Source organism: Rhagoletis zephyria, unplaced genomic scaffold (genome assembly GCF_001687245.7).
Source record: "Rhagoletis zephyria isolate East Lansing unplaced genomic scaffold, Rhagoletis_zephyria_1.1 Rzeph_scaffold_07731, whole genome shotgun sequence".
Classification (NCBI taxonomy): domain Eukaryota; kingdom Metazoa; phylum Arthropoda; class Insecta; order Diptera; family Tephritidae; genus Rhagoletis; species Rhagoletis zephyria.
The window spans coordinates 3,366-21,486 of NW_016164813.1; the positions used below are offsets into that span (position 1 = coordinate 3,366).

Below are 18,121 nucleotides of genomic sequence, written 5' to 3' on the forward strand. Positions count from 1 at the left end.
AACCAATATGAAGACCAACCAACGACGAGCACGACTGTGGATACGAATACGAAAGCCAAGACGAATCTTAGTTCCAAGACGACTATGGAGACAAATGCGAAGGCCAATTCGAATACGAATTCAAAAGTGAAAAGGAAGACCAACGGAAGACGAATACAAAAACAAGGATGAATATGAGCATGAATATGAAGACGAATAAGAAAACGAAGAAGAATACGTTTACAAATGTGAAGACGGAGATAACCAAGTTGAACACGAAGACGAACATGAATATGTAAACGAAGGCTGAGAAGGTTCATATTAAGTTTAAACGAAATTCAAAAACGAACTAGTAATGAACCGAAAAAAGTTTCACTTTAGTATATTTGTAGTATGTAAACATATTTTTTATTATTGGTTCGGTCATTTGTATAACTATAAAGGTTTTTACAAAACACATAGTTTATAGAGAAATTGTTAGACACTAAACTGAAATGTAGTGATTAAAAAGACACCAAACAATCCATCGAATTTCGACAGTAACCGTCATTCCCGGTGTATATAAAGGCTCTAAGTACTTTACATATCGCACGTTTAATAATAAAGAGATATAATTCAAAATTTACGTTTTCGGAGATTCCATCATAAAATGAATAAGCTTAATAAGGAGAATATGTTCAGCCTAAGAGATGACTAAACTTCCCAAAACTGGCGAAGATATGCCGCTTTCCATCTGTCTTTTGGTATACCAACTATTAGCCTGCTCCCGCACTTCACGATTTGCAGGATTTGCGGGTTTTACAGGAACAGCTGTTTTCGCCTTTAATAAAACCTGCAAAACCTGCAAATCGTAGACATTCTGGAACGCACTTTATATGAATTGGTCAAACTTTGACTGCGTTTTCCCACAAAATTTTAATTTTTAAATAATTCTGTATATTATTAAGCGTGCGGTATATATGTAGCTATGCGCAAAATCCCACAAGTTTAGGATAATTTAAGTTGTGATTGAAAACTAATCTAAAACAAAAAAACATAAAGTTTAATAAACAACTAAGTATGTAAATGGTTTACTTTATTTCAAGTTTAAAAAATGCATGGCATATATATACATATGAACATAAATAAATAACTTTTTAAAATTTAAGGCTACATTTAGTATCCTTGTGTCTTATAAGACCGATGCCGTTCATATCCTGATGGTTGATATTCGACAGAAGCACCCATTGAGAAAGCCGCCCCAGGATTTGGGTAACTTCCGTAATTTCCGTTTGAGTGGGGTCCCTGTGAATAGGGGTAGGGGTGATGAGAGTATGGCCCCTGAGCATAAGGAGGTGCGTGCGTATACGTGGCTTGCGAGGGATAATAATTTAGCTGGGAACCAGAGTAACCTCCATTAGGATGCTGATAGTAGCCGCCAGGTTGGACACTGTTTCCGTAATAATGGTGATCATGATGATGTTGATGGTAGCCCTGTTGATATGCACCAGATCCTGGTGGATATCTAGAGTTTGGTGTATCGGTTAGCACAGCATCGAGCAAAACTTCGGCAATTTTATCGAAAGTTGGACGACAGGATACCAAATTTACAAGAGCAACAATGAATACAAAAGTAACGGTATACTTCATTTTTTAATTTTGTTTTCTAAATTTAAGATGAATATTTGTTTTGATGATGTATGTACATATAGAGTTTAAATAAAATTTTTATAATTATTACTTCCCTCGCAGTATTCAATGTACTGGGGGTTTTTTAGTTTCATTGAGCTTTTATATGAATAAATACATATGTGTATGCTTACTTACATACATACTTCGGTTTTGTGTGTTTATACATATTTGGAAACCCCCAGAGATAAGCTCAAGTAAACAGTTCATTGATAATAAGAGCGTGTTCGCAACTAAAAGCATTTGCTCAAGGACCGATGATAGTAAACAATATTGTACGTATTAAAAAATATTTATTGTTCGGTTATCTATGTATGTACATACGTATGTGTTCAATGTCTATCTCCACATCTTTAACGCAAGGAGTCATGGTGAGTCAACTACAGAATAGACAATTGTTAAAGGGCATATTATACGGTGTTTACATGAGGCGATTTCACAAGCAACTTTTAGTTGAAAGCAATGATCGATCGGTGTGAACGACCTTTCAGCTAATCGCTTCCAATGAAGTTAGTCAACTTTTCCTTCAACAAATTGCATTTAAAATCGCCTCATGTGAACACATACATATGTATGTATGTATGTATATAAATGTGAGTATGTCTACCCAGCGGACCAGCGCACGAGCCTTTTTTACCGAGAATGTCGCAAAATATCCACAAATGAGCTCGCATGTTAGCAAAGGACGATTGTGAAACTTCTTTGATCGTAGAACCCTCACATAAGAGCGCTGCAGCGTGAATATTGTGATAGAATATTTTCTACTTGCACTATTGTAAAAAATTAGTGTTCTTTTATTTGTCAAACTCGAGTGTGTGACAGCTAAGTAATTAAAGAACATTTATTAAAAACTAGACTACACCAAGGCATATTAAATAAGGTAGAAGATTTTGACATTTCTGTCTTTTGAACACCGACTATATTGAATAACTTTTAACCCCTTTCAAGTTGGCATTTTCTACTTTTCATTAAAAATTCAATTGCGTGCTGTGAGAATTGTGTGATTTTTTTGTTTGTTTTTCGACCACATCCATTTATAGATACATATACAAAAATGAAAAGGAGCAGGAACTATGAGCATTGCGCTGAGTGTGACAAGAGCGAAGACGTTAGTGGTGCGATACTTTAAGGCGTCTAGTTGCGAAGTTAGAAGACTTCGTTGGGAGAACAGCTGCGGTATTCAATTGGAAGATTCTTCTTCTTCAATTTTTATCGATTTTGTTATCGATTTTGCTATCGATATTATTATCGATATCTTTATTGATGTTTTTTATCGATTTTGCTATCGATACTATTATCGCTTTTGTTATCGCTATTTTTTTCTTAGTGTGTGCTTTCGTTTTTGACTTTGATGTGCTCTTAACCATACCACGTATTCTACGTTTAAATTTAGCGGTTGTCTCCCATACAGCCTGCAGACCAAGACGATGGCGCTGGACTGTTCCTTTTTTATATGTTTATAATGCTCACATTTCATTTTCATTACTTAACATATTTAAGCCAGCAATGTCTACATTCTGTTTATTCTGGCTGTGAAATGGGATTATCTGGAATGTATAAAGAAACGCAGCCTAAGTAAATCAGAAAAACGTATGTAACTTCGAAGTTAGCGCTAAAAAAATTGATAACAGCCAGGGTTTGAAAATGCTGTAATTTTTTCATTTGATTTACTTTTGCTGTGCTTTGACTTCGGCATGTGTGATATCGAAAGCAAAGCAACAGCAATTCGGAAAAAAGCAAATGCTTTGGCTGTCGTTTTGCTGTAAAATTTCGAAAGCAACCAGACAGTTAAAAAACAATATGTGAAAGCACAACGACAGCGCAGCGGCAGCAAAGCAACAGCAATTCGACTATCACTTGACCGTGAAACATCAAATTGGCAGAAATATGTATGCATGCACAAAAGCACTACCCTTTAGTTGTACTGGTGACAAGAGGCGACCATAAGCTAACTACGACGATGCATTAGCGATTGTTAGGCAATTCGCTAGCGATTGGTAATCGCCAATTTCACACCAGATAATCGCTAGCGAAAGGTCAAGGCAAAGGAATTGATACTGCAAATTTTGTGTGTACTCACTCCTGGCGAGTCAGCGNCATAGATACATATGTATAAGTACACTATTTTATTTGCTCGATTTGTAAACAAAGCTTCACAGCAGTGAAAAATATATTATTGTGAACAAGCGCTATTCTTCATCGAATGAGCGTCACCACCAAATGAAAATTCATTCGAACAGCACTTTCGACCACAGTCGAAGATCGAATGCAACTCATAATAGGGGCCTTACTTTAACATTTATATGTGAGATTGAATTTTCAACCAATGCTTTCATTAATAAAAATTTGAGTTTATCGTTAATCTATTCATGATCCAATGATCGGATTTTAACCGAATTAGAATGGGACCAACCGTGAGGTAACACCTTTCCTTAAAAAAAAAAGAGTTATAGTAATCGGTTAACGTGGTCCAAAGTTATGCGGTAACATATGTACATAAAAAAAATAATAAAAAACACGAAACACGACGAATTCCATTTCCAGCGCTTACTAAAGTAAGCAGTAAGGATAGCTAAAGTAATTACCAAAGATTACACGTGGATCCGACAAGGATTAGAGACAAAGCCACTTAATAGTAGTAACAGTTTTTATTTTTTTGAATTTTCAATTGTGTCGTTATTGCAGAGGACCATCGATATACATAAGTACTGTAATTAGATATTCAATGACGAAAGGAGTGCGTTGTTTTCATAATTTTTAATTTATTTGTACTCAAAAACTAGATTCCTTTAAGCTGCCAAAGAAGTGCGTAATACTTTTATGTTATGTATGTGAAATTTCAGCTTTCAATTACTTCTATGTCCGAATGTTAGTTTAAACAATAATATATATAAACAATAAAAAGCATTAAATAATAATAAAAAAAATTTATTAGCGGGGATTAAATTGGGAATGAAACAAATATAAGTCTTTCAACCCTTATTTCTTGTGAACCGTTTGCGATATCTTTTGCGATACTTATTTGATATTAATGCCGGCTCTACAAAAATATTTTCATTTAGTATTTTATCTTTAGAAATATCAGAACAACCTTGCAAAATATAACGCGAAATGCTCACTAACGTTATTTCTTGCAACTATCGTAAATGAAAGTTTCACTGCCACAAACTGAACGACATATAAGTCATATTGCTATCGTTCCCAAATTAATTTGCGAGAGTTTTTCCGGGTTAAATCTCGCATTTCACTCGCATGCGTTATCATGTGCGAGCATTAGGTCCGCTGGGTTGTGGTATTAACATTGAAAAGCTTGAAATTAAAAAAACATTATCAGTGCGAATACAGTACAAATCCATACATATATACGAGTTCACACAAACGATGACACCGCCGGTGATGATATCGATGAGGGCTATGATCGATACACTATAAAGCAAAAGTTAACGGAAAATTCTACTTCGAATATATGTTTATGTATGTATTTACTTGTAAAAGTATAAGTTAGTGTTGTGAGTATGGAGTGCTTTTGAGAAGCGAGTACTTTCTTTATATATACATATGTTGGTAACATTTCAATGCTTAGTGTAGAAATCTCACTAGCTGACAGGACTTTATTCAAATTGATATATTAATCCCAATAACGTCGATTGAATGCTACTTTGGAGGGGTTGGGCTTGAAATCGCCAAAAGCGAAATCCCCAAAACAAAATCCGCAAAACAGAAAAAAAATTATTTCACATAAATAGTTAAATTAATTAAAATAACTTTTTTGGTTGTTTGTGTTTACGACAGGGTAGGAGTTTGATGTATTGTGGAATGATTTTCCGACATGCCCTCTCAAATTTGGCTTGGAGACAAACCGGTTTCGGCGTTGTGCCATCTTCAGTGTCATTTTTCGTTCGAAACCAAATTTGACAAGGAATGACAGAACATCGTCTAACAATACATCATATTTAGAATAATTAAAAAAAAAAAAATTAAATTATTATAAACTGGCAAAGATTAGAGCCTTTCTTTCGTTACTTTATAATTACTGTTGTACTATGTATAAAAGAGCTTTTAGATCTTATTTTATTAATGAATTTGTTTAATAAATGAAATTAAATTCAATGATAATAACAAAGAAGAGAAGAAAGTCTACGTTCTTAGGCGCAACTGCTGACGCCGGGCGCCTAAATACATGCTGTTTACTGCTGCATATGCAAAAATTTGCTTCATTAAATTTATGAGATTTTTGCTCATGCACTTCTCAACTGCCATGTAATAAAACTTTCTTAAGTTAAAATTTGATGGCAGTTCAGAGTATGCTCGGCCGTGTTGCCGTGCTCGAAAAATAAAATTTACCAAAGGCGTTAAAAAAATTTAACAAATCCCGTTAAAATTAAGCAACTTATTTAACGGGTCTTAATAAAACGAAAAATGCTTTCTAAGCTTGGTAAATTAGGTATAACAATAAAAAGTAAGCAAGTCTGATGCATCCTCCGGACAATGCTTTCGGAGCCATTTGCTGACTCTTATGACTTACAATCATGCGGAGGTGGTAAATGAACTTTACCATTGGCCACAGCACTAAACAGTCTCCCCTCTCACTTAGTTATTCACTACGCTTGAGTAGCTAGTATGTATTAGGGCTTAGAGTTCTGTGTGGAATGTCTGGATCATCTGTGAAAAATTCACACTTGATGGATTTCGTCGATCTTAACAATATTAGATCGCTAAAACAACAGTCCTTTGTCGGGAAAAAGTCGAGCATGCCTTAGGAATAAGAATACACCATCGGCTGAACTTCGTCTCGCCCAAAATTATTTTTTTATTAAAATATTTGGTCCAACGTTTTCACCAACAATACGCGTTCACGTTTGGCTTTGTGGTCGTCAGAAGGCATATCCTCGATTGCCGGCTTAAATAACCTAATGAAAGCGTTACGTTCGTGAAGAAGTTCTTGCGGCAACAATGATCCGGCTCGTTGGTGAATCGTTCTTGATTCTGTATAGTACAGTTGGTGGCAATTTCAAAATGGGGAGTATCATTGGTCCGCAGAAATCCAATATATATAGAATAGACTTCTTTCAGAAGAAATACCCTAAATATCTTACAATTGTATTTGTAGACATTTATTTTGTTTAGTCACGGTAAGTCAAAACCCGCAATGGTTCTGGTGGCTGATTTAACGGTGATAATTTGACTTTGATCCTAATTTTTGAGAATTTAATTTATACAGGCACCCACTTAAACATATAAACAAAAATCATTGAAATCACACGGGTCGTTTATAAGGACTGCACTCACAAACACACCTACCGAAGAATTATGTATGTATGTATGTATTATGTATGTTTTTTTGGAAAAAATTTGCAATAAAAATTACTTTATTGCATTTTGTAAACAATGTACCGTTTTTGTTGTTTTCGCAAATGGCTTATTTCGATAGCTTATTTTCCAAGCTTTCCAACGGTATATAATTTGAATTGGGCGTGGCAAAAGGACTACACGTTTTTCATCATAGAACTCAATCGGGTCCCCCTTGCATTTTTGTCGGCAATAACACAAGTTTACAGAAATTAAAAAAATTGTTCGACCAGCGGCATTTTTATGCATGGTAATATAAAATATCCCACTGAATCCTAATACAAAACTAAAATGTAAGACAGTAGAACAGTTGTTGAGATATAGTCGAATTTCGGGTTTTTGAGATCTGAAAGAGTGCACTCATTTTATTACAATTTTCTTTAGATCCAATTGGCCAACTGCAACATTTTTCTATGAATTTTTATGAAGAACTTTTCACTGAATCCGAATACGAAATCATAGTACAAGAAAGTAGAAAGATTTTTGGGATATTGCCGAATTTCGGGTTTTTGGGATCTGAAAAAGTGCACCCACTTAATTGCAAGTTTCTTTGGATGGAGATGGCCAATCTCAAATTTCCTTACTAAGCCCATTAAACTAAAGAAGCTATACATTAATTAATCGACAGGTTTGCATAACTTTAACAAATGTATCAAACAATTTTCTTTCACTACAGGTATGCGTACAGCCCATGTATAGCTCCTAAATTGCTTATCAAGTTCCATAATCTTGTTGACGTATATGATAGCAAATTTAATAGCCTTTACTATACTAATACCTACAAGCCTACCAAGTAAATCGGACCCTTGACATGGAGGCTGCTGAAAGCTATTTATTTACTAAATTTCATGAAAATCTGACCTTCCGTTCGCGAGATTACCTTTTACAAAAAAAGGGACTTCTCTTTATATAACACCGTGCGAAAAAAACAAAAAAAAATCAAAATACACGAAACAATCTAATGACTTTAAAATGTTAAAGATATGATTGATTCAAAAAATTATTTAACAATAAGAATGTGGGTACCAATGAAAGACAAAATTCTGTAGAATTGAAAAACATTAAAGTTTTTTGCCCCGACGATACTAAAGGCGGATTCGTCGTTTTAGTTCTGAGCTAAAGTTGAAGTTGAATTAAGTAACAACTCAAAAGCGTTTAGAAGTTTTCTCAGTTTCTCTGCCAGAGAGGGAAACACAACATCAACCACGTGAAAGAAAAGTTTTGAGGGTCTACTCTGTACTGCGATTCGAAAAGTATTAGTCCGTGTCGCCTTTCGAATCGCATTGAGTTTTGAATTTTCCAGAATTCAGCTCTAAATACAATAAAAGAAATATAGTTAGAATTTTTAGATGCTATTATACATAGCTATAAATAATCTAGGTGAAAACCCGGGGGGGGGTTTTAAAGACAATTTTCGTATCGCCACGCACTTTTAATATGAATGTTTTTGCGTCTAAAACTGTGATAGCGATTCGAAAATTGTCGCCAACTGGTGGATTTAAACGAAAAAATCGCCGAACAGAAATCTGTTTAAAGTAAATAAAATATCGCTTGGCGCGAAACCATTATGGGTTTCAGTTTGAAACTAAGTGAATATGGTCTATTTTTTCTCCGTGTACGTAAATACTTTCAATTCACTGATAGCCCGAAAACCTTTGTGATAGACGCTAAATTACTATCTGTGCTAATCACAAACGGCAATAAGTTGATTTCAAATATGCATTTTCCAATATTTCGTGTTATTAAATTTAAGGCTGAAAACTTACCCTTCAGTTTATATTTCAGTTTTGCACGCGACTTAATCACGTAGCTAAAATGCGAATTATTTCTTCAGTGACAAGTTCGACATTATTTCTCGCCTTGATAATAGCATCCCGCGCTGATAGCGATGAAAGTGATGAAAGCGGCGAACGAAACACAAAAATCTTCGACAGGATTACCTCGCTGCTTTATCGATCTACTAAAAATCATGGGCATCATCAAGACGGACCTGGCAGCCTAATGCAACCATATCCTTATCTATATATGGGATTTCCATACTATATTGGAACTAACGCAGGGCCATATATGCCAGCGGAATATCAGAGGACACCACCACAAGGATATCCATCTGTAGCTTATAGCGCTCCACAGCCGACACCAGGCGCTAGTACATTTAATGTTGCTCAGCTACCCAACAATGCAAATCCAAACTATTCCCTATATCCAAATTACCCTGCATATCCGAGTGTTCCCACATATAATCCATATCCAAGCATACCAACGCAGGCGTATTCTTCAGATAAAAAACACCATCATCGCCATTCATCATAGGAAGATTCAGAAGAGCGTAACTATTCCAGAGGACAACATGACTCAGGAAACGGTGTTAGTTCTATGGATCATTCGCTAAAATCAAATACTGAATATCAAGAAACGGGGCATTACTTTGGCCCATATCAAGGACGTCCGTTAGGCTTACAATAAGTTACTGAGCAGTCGTGTATCAATTAAGTTTTTGTTGTTGAAATACTGACGAAGAGAAAAAAAAATAAAAATAAAAATAAAAATAAAAATAAAAACAGATACATATAAATATATACATACATATTTATCGTTTCCTTAATATAGAAAGGCCCTATCACACATTGTCGCTGAAATACGAAAAGGCATAACTAANTAAAAACAGATACATATAAATATATACATACATATTTATCGTTTCCTTAATACAGAAAGGCCCTATCACACATTGTCGCTGAAATACGAAAAGGCATAACTAAGTATAAATCCCAAATTATCTTTTTGATAGATTATGATGCATTTCATCGACTTATAAGTCCCCACTTAATTTTAAGCAATAAAAAATTTTAGTTAGTTAGGACTCTTGTATTTCAGCGACTGTATCAGTTAGGGGCTTTCTTTATTAAAGTAACGATATGTATGTATATATGCATGTATGTTTGTATGTGCATACATATGTTTTTTATAAAGCCGACTCCTCTCGAGTGGCTCCATGGCAGAATGGGATAAGTCCGAAATTTATCTTTTTTCGTAAACATTCTGGAATTGTGACATTTAGCTAACTAAATAACTATTAACTTTCAGCACAAGCAGGTAACTCGTCATTTTAAACTAGTTTCGCATTTTCTGTTATTTGAAAAATTAATAGAAGCTCCCAATATTATTTTAAATAAACTATAATGAATTCAATAAATAGCTTGTGAACTAGGTGAAATTGAATAATTTATCCAATGATCATAACTCGATTATGACTTTACACTTTACATGTACATATATTCATGGGTAAATCCTGGCGTTACGGGCATTGCGATCGGATATTTCTTTTATTTTTAGGCGGGAAAAATGTTTTTTTTTTTCCTTAATTTGTGTGGAATAAAGGCGGATTCATCGTTCTAGATCTGAACTAAAGTTGAAGTTGAGTTAACAACAACCACACGGAAAAAAAGTGCTGAACTAGAACGATTAATTCGCCTTAAGAGAAGCTTTTAGCTGTACTTATGAGAACAAAATTGAGGAAACTTGAATTCAAATCAATGGCGGTGTATTTGCCCTCGAAATTTTTACTCGAACATAACTGAGCGATTTTGACATAAATATACTTTTATTTGTAAAACAACAAGGCTTTAAGGAACTATTTTTATTCCTAAAAACTTCATTATTGGGAGTATTTTCAAATCGGTCCAGCTCGCTTAAATCTTGATATTTTTACGAAATATTTTGATGCAAGTCTTAAAATATAATAGATTTTATAATGAAAAAACAGTACCGATTTTTTTTGTATGGGAAGTGATGCAGTCTAATGTACATCGATATGTATCTTCACATAACAATGAAACAATACAATCGCACCCAACTGCTAAAATCAGAACCAACTGCCTCAGGAAGGCACAGCCGTACATTAGATTACAAAGCAAGTTGACCTTAACTTTGCAAAATAAAAGTACGGGTATCATTCAGTGTTGCCATTTTTGTGCCTTTGGAGCTAGATTTAGGTCTTTATTTTCCTATTTAGCTCCGAAAATTGGAAGTTTTAGTTGTATTTGGTAATATATTAAGATTAAAAAAAAAACTGTTATATCATTGTACAAGTCGTCGCCTGGGTAAAAGATTGTCGTATGTTAATTTCGGCAGGTTGTGGGAAATCGCGATTGAAGTTGGGAATGCAATTTCTCAAAAACGCGAAGATAGATTTTCTCCAAAGTCTCTGAAAATGTTACTAGTTCACAAAATTTTTAAATTATTTAATTTTTAATGTTTATTGTTAATTAGTTTTGAGTTTATGAAGGATTTTTTTTAGTAAAATTTTGTCGTAAGCGTCATTTGTCCACAATTCGGCGGCCACTTTATATGAAGTACGACAAAATGTGATCAAAATTTCTACTAAATTAACGACACGTTTTACTCAATATCTCGGAAACTAAAGGAGATATCCAAAAATGGAGAACGCCATTTTTAAGACATTGATTAGTTTAATATGACCGCTTCACTAACTAAATTTTTACTAAATTATCAAAAAAAAATTTAGTCAATATCTCGGAAACTAAAGGAGATATTTAAAAACTGATAGCACCAATCGAAAGACCTTATTTCAAAACATATAACTGCATCTAGAACTAAATATTGTCAAAACTGCGCTTACGACAATCTTTTACCCAGGCGACGAAGTGTTGACGAAAATTCATTTGGCTTTAGTGATCTCAGGCTATTTTCGATGACTTCATGTTATTCTATTTCGATTAATACATAGTTCCATCCCTAATGCAAATGGCGTGTAATAATAATAATCAGGCCGATTCTCAACAGAAACTCACCGGGAGTTTTCTCTCTTTTCCCTTTCCTCCTATCATGAATAAAAATTTCCCGAGGATTTTTTATATTAAATAGCGGAGTTGAGCTCTCAAAAAAGTGTCAAAACAGCTTTTTTGAAGTTCGAATTCCCTCCTCCCAAATTTTAGGGGAAAATGCTACTCCCTGGGAGTTAATTATTGGTGGATTTCTTTCTCGGAAGAAACAAATTCCCGGAGAACAAACTCCCAGGCAGTATTAAGAATTGGCATGAATAATAATATATGTAATAGATTGGGCGAGCTTCTCCTCCGATCTGAGGCGTGCGCCTTGATGTTGCCACATAAAGGGGAGGAACCTACAGTTTTATGCCGACTCCGAAGGGCGATTGTATTTTTATGAGAAGCTGTTTTTCTATGGCAGAAATACACTCGGAGGGTTGCCATTGCCTGCCGAGGGCGACCGCTGTTAAGAAAAAACCTTTTTATACAATTTTTTTTGCGATGGTGGTTTGACCAGGGCTTGAACCCAGGTGCTGCGGAGTGGAAGCGCGCACTGCTTACCACTACACCACAGCGGCGCGTAAGCAAATGAAAAATGGGCAAGTAAGTCGATTAGTTTCTACCACGTACGCGGGAACACACAAACTATACCGGGCAGTAATTCAAGCTCCGATAAGCTCAGACGGTGTATTCTCTCTCGGGGTAGAAAACGAAAACCAAGACGTAAGCGTTGATAAAATTATAAATTTCGAAATGCAGTGGAAAAACATACTTATGTACTCACGGGATAATACAGACTCCACCATAAACTCTTAGATCTAGGTTAAAGAATTCAAAAATTAATTAGAACAAAATCCTTTTTCTGAACGCACGGATTTTATTTTTACCTTAAGGAGAGAAGTAAATAAAACTTTTCCGGAATATTTTGCGAAAAAAAATTCGTACCCACAGTTTTTATGGTCAATTCAAATATCTGAAATTGCAGATTTTAAGTTTGTAAAGTACTTTTAGTTCATCATCTAGGTTATATGCATAATTATAGTTTAGAAATAAAAGACTCTGATGCTTTGGCTTGATGCATTTCTGAACGCACCCAATGTCTTACGTGATACATTCTTCTGGTGTATTTTTTTATAAGAATTTAGTAAATTCCAAGAATGATAGAATACTCTGTATTCTCCCCACCGTGAGTAAATTCCATATCATCAACCATNGACGGATTTTATTTTTACCTTAAGGAGAGAAGTAAATAAAACTTTTCCGGAATATTTTGCGAAAAAAAATTCGTACCCAGAGTTTTTATGGTCAATTCAAATATCTGAAATTGCAGATTTTAAGTTTGTAAAGTACTTTTAGTTCATCATCTAGGTTATATGCATAATTATAGTTTAGAAATAAAAGACTCTGATGCTTTGGCTTGATGCATTTCTGAACGCACCCAATGTCTTACGTGATACATTCTTCTGGTGTATTTTTTTATAAGAATTTAGTAAATTCCAAGAATGATAGAATACTCTGTATTCTCCCCACCGTGAGTAAATTCCATATCATCAACCATATAAGTCAAAGTTTAAAACTTCGCGCACTCCATGTTTTCAGCTTTTTATTCAAAATTTTTACAAAGTTATTGGGTATGCAATTTTAGTATAATAATTTGCAGGTTTGAAAATTCTGCAAAACCCATAATTTTTGATTTTTTTTTTTTTTTTGTTGGCTTTGACTTTCATGGATTATGTTATAGAGTCTACCATATTTTCATTATATTTTTGAAAAAAAATGCATCACGTAAAACATTGGTATTCTCCGAGTCTTGCAAAGTCCTTGCACGGTGCACAGATTGCACGGTAAAACCCAGGGCTCGAATCGTCACACACGATATCGTACTACTCGTCACGTAAAAACACATTTTTCGGATTATGACATACGTGAACGTACTCTTTGTCCCATTCAGCTTATACTGCCTGACGTATCACGTAATTTTCCTTCGTATCGTTTTCAATCCGTGAACGGATGTTACGATTCGAGACCAGTTTTCGTATGGGACAGCTTTGCAAACCGTGCAATCCGTGGACCGTGCATGAGCTTTGCAACACTCAGAGAAAAACCCTATTGTAAAAAATAAATGTGTGCTCTTTACGTGAGCGCCAGTATGTATGTAAGTATGTGCATACAGCTAACTACACAAAATTTATCAACTGTTCTATTCGTCGCATAACTTTATTTCAAATGTAAAACATAAAGCTTAATAAGAATATGCAAGCTGAGATAAGTCTCAATTTATACTGAAATTAATATATGGAAACTAAAATATAACAAAAGAGGGAACACATGCGAAACTTATATAACATAGAAATATTATAATATAACATAAAAATGCTTAAAAGTCCAAAACTTGTTTGAATTAATTGATGCTTTATTAAATTAGGTATGGGTTTATAGAAAGTGTCTTACAAAATTTATTTATTTTGGATGCGATTTCGGATGAGCATTGAAAAGCGTATTCGTTATCACACCAATTAGCTTCCATCGATGATTTACATGCATAGGCTACTAATTGCTTTAACATTTTGTACCTATTAACGTCGATTTCACAATGTTTCCTTGCTACCTGAGTTGACCAAGCACAAACAGGCTAAAGGATTCGCTACATGACTTCTCGCCTTGTGTAACTGAACGAGACTGCAAAATGTACTATTGCGCCAATTACATTCGAAATATTTTATTCTTGTGTATAATGGAATCCAAAAGCGAGACACAAATTACGAAATGTATGCGCAATACGTTTATCAAATAAACAAATGTCTTAAGTGCATTACGGACGTGCTTAAAATTAGAACAAAAATTATAAACTAATTCAACAACCATGATAGTTTACATATAAAAGCATTAAGTGTGCCATGGATGAGGTATGCTATGATGAAGGTGAGGATCGTTTAATTTAGTGTTTACTATTTCATTGTTCGAGCGATGTGTGTATTAATAAATTTGCGTATTCATGTAATTTAGCTAAATAATTTTGTTGTTTGTTAAAAATAAATCTTAGGAATTCTTTACATCATCTATTTTTATGCTAGTATTCAGGTCTAAATTGTCCTCGAAAAGTTGTTCTGTTGTAAGTAGTGACACTTTGGCCACTTCATGGAAAATTTTGTGAGAATATTTGCTGCGTATTGTTTTCACTTTTGGTTTACGATGCAACCCAACATTTAGAACTGGCACTATTTCGCCAAAATCAGTCAGAATGTACCCACTGTAGAACTCGAGAGTTCGTGTCCAGGGTTTTTTATCGCCATGTAAGCGTAAAGCTATAAACAAAGCAGCACATGCCAGCTTAGAGTCGCTAAATTGAATAGTAGCATAGTCCATAAGTGACAACTCTAATATATATCGGGCCAATGTGAGAGTTGGCATTGAAACTTTAGCACAACGAGCGTAGCGTCTCAAAAACCTGTATGACAAAGGTATCCCCAAATCGTAGTTAATTGTGCGCAAGGTAGTCATTTCCATATGTATCAGTTCATCATGTTTGTACGCACCATCGCAAATATAGAGAAAATCTTCAATCAAGGGTGGAGTACGCTCATCAAATTTACATGCTATAAAGAGCGCAGCTGCGCCTAGCAATTGCAACACATCTTTGTTGATAACGACTCGACACAAAAAGAGATCTACTATTTTTACTGCCAAATATAGCGTTTCATGATTTAACTCAAATGTCTCTTGGACCTCAACCATCCAATCGACTAACAATGTGCGCATCCACTTAGTCAAATGAATTTGTTTTTCCATATAATCAATTATAGGAAACTCCACTTCACGGGATTTCATGTAATTAAATATGTCCATTGCATAGTGCGACACTTGAAAGATATCATTCCAATTGGTCTTGTCGAAATCTTCCACACCTTCTGGCACCGTTGCAGGCGGTGGCTTATCACCAGTTTCTTCAACTGATATCCCTTCAGTCTTATTTTTCTCTTGTAATATTAGGGCTGACATCCGCTTAGCAGCTTCAAAATTGCCAGACAGGCGCATAGACTCGCTACTAGAAATATCCTCCAGTGCGGACATATACAAACTTTCTTCAGTCTTGTTAAATTCGTTAGAAATGCGCCGTACTGGTTTGTTGGACTGTGATAGTTTTGTTGGAACGGCTACTACAATGGGTGCCGCCGGTAGTGGAGGCAGTATTGTAGCCTTTTCCGATTTACGCAATTTCGCTGTAGGCGCAGTTGTTACAACATTCACATTTGATAGCGCCAATTTATACGACTCTTCCAAAATGCTGGCATTTGTCGTGTTAGTTGTATTGGCATTCCGCGTACTTGCTCTAGTTGCGATTTTTTTCTGTGCAATTTGACGTGAACTAACATCATCACTTCCTATCGTAATCTGTGTCTCCTTGAGCACATTCGCCTGTGATTGCGTTATGTGAATTTCCTTCCTTTTAGAAAAAAGTTGATTTTGTTTTATGTCACCGTCGGAATTCTCTGGGTTCTTCGTCATTGTCATTAATTTAACATTGTTTGTAAGATTACCAAGCGCAGATCGCTTGATTTTATCATTTTTAGCGGGGCTATGTTCGGCCTTACGTTTGCCGCGCGTCTGTATTATATCCACATTTTGATTCTGAACATTAATTGCGCTCCGCTGACTGAGTCCCTTTCGTGGCAGGGGCAATAATGTGGTCATTTTTGACGTTGCAGCCTGTTTCGAGACCGCACGGGTATTCTTTGTTGGCGCCATTTTAAACTAAGATTTGTTTTTCCGTCTTATAATCTGCGACTCAGAACAAAACTATTTCTTAATAATAGCGACTGCTTTTGTCCGTATTTGCCCTTTTAGGGATCGGTGGGCATTGGTTTTTGCAATTTACTAAACAAAATAAGGAACTTTTAATAATTTTACTGAATTACTTCACTTGTGCAAATTCTCACTCACCAAACAAAAGATCAATTTCAAAAACACCTGGACAGAAATTATGCCGCTCTACGCATAACGGCGTTCGCAAAGACACAAAAAGGCATCTGTGCTACACGTTTTGATGTTGGCTGCGATTGTGTACTTGATGGGCTGCATTTTCTACATTTATAATGATTAGTACTATTTTTGGTACTATTTGAAAAATTTTTATTTGAATTTAATATGGAAACTGACAGAAAAATAATCATATTTTACTTTAGTTGTTTTCGTGAAACCACTAGTTAAAATACGTTTCCTGTCGAAAAATTTAATATTAAGATAACTGACTAATGTAACAGTTTCTTTTAACCTCCTATTCGCCTCCGTTCGCAATCTTGTATTCTATCATTCCTAAGATGTGTTTTAAGCTTGGAACATATTAGGGGTCTTCGCACCAAGCTTGACAGATTTCTATATATTTCTATATATTTAGCTCTAAATTCTATTCTAAATGCGTATTTATCCATACAAAATTCGCCACCTAAATGCAAGTAAATGCATCTCCATTTCTGCATTAAGAAATTGAATGCTAAAAGCAACCCTGTGATCTCCGAAAAATACCACGATTGGAACATGGTTTAATGAGAAAAAGTGGCAGCATTGGTTTTTTGCGTATTATACGTTGCTAGCTGCGTTTCAGTGATTGCCGATGAAGATTTCATTTATTATTTAACATTATAATAAAAAAAAAAGTCTTGCTAATCCAACATCTTTGTGATGCTGATAGAAATCTGGATCAAGTTTTGCGATCAAATCTTTATCTTTAGGCCATTTTTCTTGATAGCACCGATAAATTATTATTTTACCCAAACAAATTTTTAGTTGTTGTTAACACAGTTCAAGTTTTTGTATTCATTTTGTTGTTAAATTTTTTTTCCATTTTTGAGTACGTTTTTTAGTATGCTTTCTTTTTGATCAATTCGTACGGATAAAAAAACATGCTAAAAACCTACCTGTTGTTTCCACTCATTACAATTATAACGTGTTATCACTTCTTATAGATTTCCGTTCTTTTCAGAGAACTTGTTGGTGTATAAATTCATTTGTCGGTGCTATTAATTTAAATTGCCTAAATTAATTACGCAACAAGACAAACAGAGTTGATCACAAAATGGGCCATATTTCTATCAGCATCATATCGATGTGGATTTTCGTGACATTGTTCATCCAAATACTCTAATATTACATTTACATTGAGCCCAAATGCGTCATTTGGGCAAGAAATCTGAAATGCGAGGCCGAATCACGCATTTATCCATACAAATTCGCATTTCCAAAATTACGCATTTAAACAAAATCACGAAGCAAATGCGTTCCAATTGCCGTACTATTTTATTGAACTCACTCAGAAATAAAAGTTATACAAAAGCTTT

At 34.9% G+C, this 18,121-nt stretch overlaps 2 protein-coding genes across 3 annotated transcripts; one reads left to right on the plus strand and one right to left on the minus strand.

Moving 5' to 3' along the window:
* The first annotated feature begins 1,791 nt into the window (after positions 1 to 1,791).
* Positions 1,792 to 9,578, plus strand: LOC108374454 (uncharacterized). 2 transcript variants are annotated; one of them, XM_017630433.1, is made up of 2 exons: positions 1,792 to 1,922; positions 8,782 to 9,578. In XM_017630433.1, exons 1-2 carry the CDS (start codon positions 1,905 to 1,907, stop codon positions 9,307 to 9,309), a joined length of 546 nt encoding a protein of 181 aa, XP_017485922.1. In that variant the 5' UTR covers positions 1,792 to 1,904; the 3' UTR covers positions 9,310 to 9,578. The 2 variants fall into 2 exon arrangements, with proteins under 2 accessions (XP_017485922.1, XP_017485921.1); XM_017630432.1 differs by lacking the exon at positions 1,792 to 1,922 and adding an exon at positions 1,968 to 2,018.
* A 4,592-nt stretch (positions 9,579 to 14,170) lies between these two features.
* Positions 14,171 to 16,831, minus strand: CycB3 (cyclin B3). Its single transcript, XM_017630431.1, has 2 exons — positions 16,728 to 16,831; positions 14,171 to 16,661 (listed from the first exon to the last, which is right to left on the minus strand). The coding sequence occupies exon 2, from the start codon at positions 16,530 to 16,532 to the stop codon at positions 14,826 to 14,828; it is 1,707 nt and encodes a 568-aa protein (XP_017485920.1). The 5' UTR covers positions 16,533 to 16,661; positions 16,728 to 16,831; the 3' UTR covers positions 14,171 to 14,825.
* Between the last annotated feature and the right edge of the window lie 1,290 nt (positions 16,832 to 18,121).

What these genes read in the sequence shown, in the direction of transcription:
- CycB3 (XM_017630431.1), bottom strand. Translation starts at nt 16,532, where the DNA reads ATGGCGCCAACAAAGAATACCCGTGCGGTCTCGAAACAGGCTGCAACG.
- LOC108374454 (XM_017630432.1), top strand. Translation starts at nt 1,974, where the DNA reads ATGTGTTCAATGTCTATCTCCACATCTTTAACGCAAGGAGTCATG. An exon ending in CTTTAACGCAAGGAGTCATG is followed by an intron (nt 2,019 to 8,781) that starts GTGAGTCAACTA and finishes TTTATATTTCAG; the next exon opens with TTTTGCACGCGACTTAATCA.